At 42.4% G+C, this 4,159-nt stretch overlaps 1 protein-coding gene across 1 annotated transcript in view; it reads left to right on the top strand.

Moving 5' to 3' along the window:
* Positions 1-4,159, top strand: part of scamp1 (secretory carrier membrane protein 1) — a 63,748-nt gene that overhangs the window by 42,385 nt on the left and 17,204 nt on the right. Inside the window, exon 8 of the mRNA XM_043707067.1 lies at positions 3,025-3,142. Coding sequence (XP_043563002.1) covers positions 3,025-3,142 — 118 coding nt within the window. The remainder of the gene's footprint in view (positions 1-3,024; positions 3,143-4,159) is intronic.

The raw sequence follows: 4,159 nt of genomic DNA, 5'->3' as shown, positions 1-4,159 counted from the left end.
TGCTCCCCCACCTGCCCCCCCCCCCCCCCCCCCCAAAATCACACTGTACAAGCACTCTTGCACACATCTACTAAGGAGTATTCCTGACAGTAAAATCTCTCTGTTTACATGCTTAGCTAATCTTAGCCAAGAAATTGAAACATTCTAATTCTTGATTTGCTGAAAAAGGCCCAAAGTTTCACAGTCAATACAGCACTGAAAGACACCATTCAGCCCATCAAGACCATGTTGACTTGCCATACAATGATCCAGGAAATTCAGTTCTCAACTCAATCCCAGTGGTTCTACTGTGTTTCTTTCAAGCGTTCATCCAATTTCCTCCATCTCTTCCCTCCCAGACAGAAAGGTCTATGTCATTACCATTTACTGCATAAACATTCTTCCTTGCGTCCTCACCCATGTCGACTAAAGGGAGCAGCAGTTCTTCTAAGCATAGAATCGTACAGAATGGAAACTGACCCTTCCATCCAACTTGTTCATGCTGACCAGACATTCTAATCTGACCCAGTCCCATTTGCCAATATTGGCTCATATCCCTCTAAACTCTTCCTATTCCTATACCATTCAGATGCATTTTAAATGTTGTAATTGTACCTGCCTCCACCACTTTCTCTCAGGCAGCTTATTCCAAACACGCACTACACTCTGCATGAAAACATTTCCCCTCCAGTCCTATTTTGAATCTTCTCTCACCTTAAACCTACCCTCTAGTTTTGAACTCCCTCACCCTAAGAAAAAGACCTTGACTGTTCACTCTATCCATGACCCCCATGATTTTATAAATCTCTAAAAGGTCACCCTTCAGTCTCCAATGCTCCAGGGGAACGAAACCCCAGTCTGTTCGGTCTCTCCTTATATCTCAGACCGTTAGTCCTGGCAACAATCTTGTAAATCTTTTCTGCACCCTCAAGTTTCACAGCATCTTTCCTATAGATCTTGTACATTTCTTCTGAATCTCCCCTCAACCTGCCTTGTTTGAAGGAACATGAGCTTCTCCAATTAGATACAAGTTTAAAAATCCCTCTTCTCTATAGCTACTGTAATAAATCTTCTCTGCACCTTCTCAAGGATCCTTACATCCTTCCTAATGCATAGTGTTCAGAACTGGGCATGATGCTCCAGTGTTGCTCTCCTCTGAGCTTTATAAAGATCCACTATACCCTACTTTTGCACACTCCCTCCACTTATGAAACCCAAGTTACCCCATTTTGTTTTTAATAGATTTGTTTTACTTTGTAATTGAGATATCTGAGATTTGATGCAAACACTTCATTACATATGCAGAAACGCTTGTACAGAACACTCAATTGTATTTTGAAATGTGGGAAGAAAAGCTTTACTGAATTTGTAAGAAATGTATTGGCCTAAGTTCTGCAGGGACTTTTGACAGTCAGCTTCTAAATCATTACTGTTCTGAAATTGATCACAATTTCAGACTAATATGTAAATTCTGAAGTTATAACTTTTATCATTCACTGCTCTGCCGTAAGTCCTCACTTGGAACCTCCAGACCTGACAGTTATTGAAATCAAATCATTTGATAGTAGCATACCCTCTTGCCACTCTGTTCATCACGTTTTAAAAGTTGCACATTTAAAGTTTGGATATTAATGGCAAGCTCAGTTAAAACTATTGCTGAACAAAGTATCTGTTCATGAAAAAAATGTTTTACGGGGACTGTGTTAAGTGTAACTGGATTTTAATTGGCAGATTCCTTCATGGTGTTCCAGCTTTTTCTTCATTGTCGGTGTATAGAGTCATAGATGTACCGCATGGAAACAGACTCTTCGGTCCAACTTGTCCATGCCAACCAGATATCCTAAGTTAATCTATTCCCATTTGCCAACACTTAGATCATATCCCTCTAAATCCTTCCTATTCATGTACCCATCCAGAATGCCTTTTAAATATTGTAATTTTACCAACTTCCATCACTTCCTCTGGCAGCTCATTCCATACATGCACCATCCTTTGTATGAAAAATTTCCCCCCTAGGTCCCTTTTAAGTCTTTCCCCTCTCACCCTAAACCTATGCCCTCTAGTCCTGGACTCCCAGGGGATGTTCCAATCTTGAATTTACTGTGTATATTAAAAAAAAAGTGGCTTGCTCTTGGTGTTTTTTTTAATTTCTTGGTGGCCATCTATAGGGATTGATTGGTTGCTTATACAGCTTGACATTGCTATAGCTCCCCATTCGGAGTCCCTACTAAAGAATGTGACCGTGTACTGCACAACAAGAGGAGGTAGTGTTTTTGTCAACAAATGTTGAGGTCCAATAGGATTTTCTTTTGAGACCAGCAGCAAGTACATTTGCTTTACCCCCTACAGGGGAACCTTAATTATCCGAATACCAATTATCCGAAAATCGGATTATCCGAAGGAGATCTCTGTCCCGATTAGAAACATTACATCAAAGACGTGTTTCCAACAGTGATCACTTCTTTTGTTTACAGTGATTTAAATGGGCACCATCTCCAAATGACTGACCTCCCGCCTTCTCTCTCTTCCCACAATTTCCCTGGAGTTCTACAAAGGGGTGTACCCTAAACCTCCTCCCCCAATCCCGCTTCCCAGGAATAATCTCTCCCAACATTGTCCTGTGTAGAGCAAAGGTGGAACCTGTCAAAAGTTTGCAGTAAAAAGTTGTGTGTGGGACTTTGGCTGTGTGTGTGAGTGCTATTTGGAGACTTGCCCCACAAAGGCAACTGCAGCAGCAGTCTTGTTGGTGTGCAGTCCGGCTGGTAGGTGGATGGGGGGGCAGGACCTCACGCGCTGTGTGCTGCTGCTAGTCTCCTGAACTGGGAGCAGACTTTAAAACTTCGAGCCCCAGAGGAAAGGCATTTAATCGATTATCCGAACGAAATAGTGCCCACCCATCTCATTCGGATAATCGAGTTTCCACTGTACTGCAAAATCTAGTCCATTGAAATGTGTAGAAGATTTGTGCAGTTATCAGTATTCTATTACCAGTTGTTTTTAGCTTTCATTTTGAAAGGTAGATCTGTAATCATCTCTGTATTTCAGTGGCTGGATTTCAGCACTTACAGCTCTTAATAGGAGTATTCCTGTTGGAGTTCTGATGATGATTGTTGCAGCAGCTTTTACTGGTTCAGCCGTTGTCTCACTAATTATGTTTAAAAAGGTAAGCAACTTTTTAACATCCACACGTTGTGTGAGCTTTTCTGTGCATTTATTACTTTCCACACTTTTTTCATATTTTATATTCTTCTGTCAACTTATTTTTAAGGTTTTTTAGAAGAATGTGAAGATATGTGTATTGATGTGAAAGTGATGGCATTTGTGGGAGTAATCAATATTTTGCTGTCAAATGTAAATACTTAGAGAGAAGCTATCCATTGTAAGTTTCTAGATTCAAATAACATTGTGAACTAAGTTCATCGTGGTCATCTGAACGCTTGAACCAAAAAAGTATAATTATTTTCATACCAGGTGTGGAGGTACCATCATATGAGAAGAGGTTGTGTATACTGTGCCTGTGTTCCATTGTAGTTTGGAAGAATGAGAAGCCCCCTTATTACAACATCTAATAATCTTAGATGACTTGATGCGGAAAGGTTGTTTTTCCCTTGAAAGGTGAAGAACCAGGGCACATAATCTCAGAATAAGGACACAGGCCGTTCTGTGGGGGTGAGAGAGACTCCTGTTTGGTATGTTGCCTCCCAGGTGCAAGGGTACGTGACGTCTCTGATCATGTTTTCCGTGTCCTTAAGGGGGAGGGGGAGCAGCCCGAAGTCGTGGTCCACATTGGCACCAACGACATAGGTACGAGGAGGGCTGAGGATGTTAGGCAGGCTTTCAGGGAGCTAGGCTGGAAGCTCAGAGTTAGAACAAACAAGTTGTTGTCTCTGGTTTGTTACCCGTGCCACGTGATAGAAAGTCGAGGTATAGGGAGAGAGAACAGTTAAATGCGTGGCTACAGGGATGGTGCAGGAGGGAGGGATTCCGGTATCTGGATAACTGGGGTTCTTTCTGGGGAAGGTGGGACCTCTATATACAGGATGGTCTACACCTGAACCTGAGGGGCACCAGTATCCTTGGTGGGAGGTTTGCTAGTGCTCGGGGGGGGGGGGGGTTTAAACTAACTCTGCAGGGGCATGGCAACCCAGACTGTAGCTTTAGGGTGCAGAACCTGGAGTGT

This window comes from Chiloscyllium plagiosum, chromosome 2 (genome assembly GCF_004010195.1).
Source record: "Chiloscyllium plagiosum isolate BGI_BamShark_2017 chromosome 2, ASM401019v2, whole genome shotgun sequence".
Lineage (NCBI taxonomy): Eukaryota > Metazoa > Chordata > Chondrichthyes > Orectolobiformes > Hemiscylliidae > Chiloscyllium > Chiloscyllium plagiosum.
The sequence above is the reverse complement of the archived record's forward strand: the minus strand, read 5'-3'. Positions and strand labels throughout refer to the sequence as shown.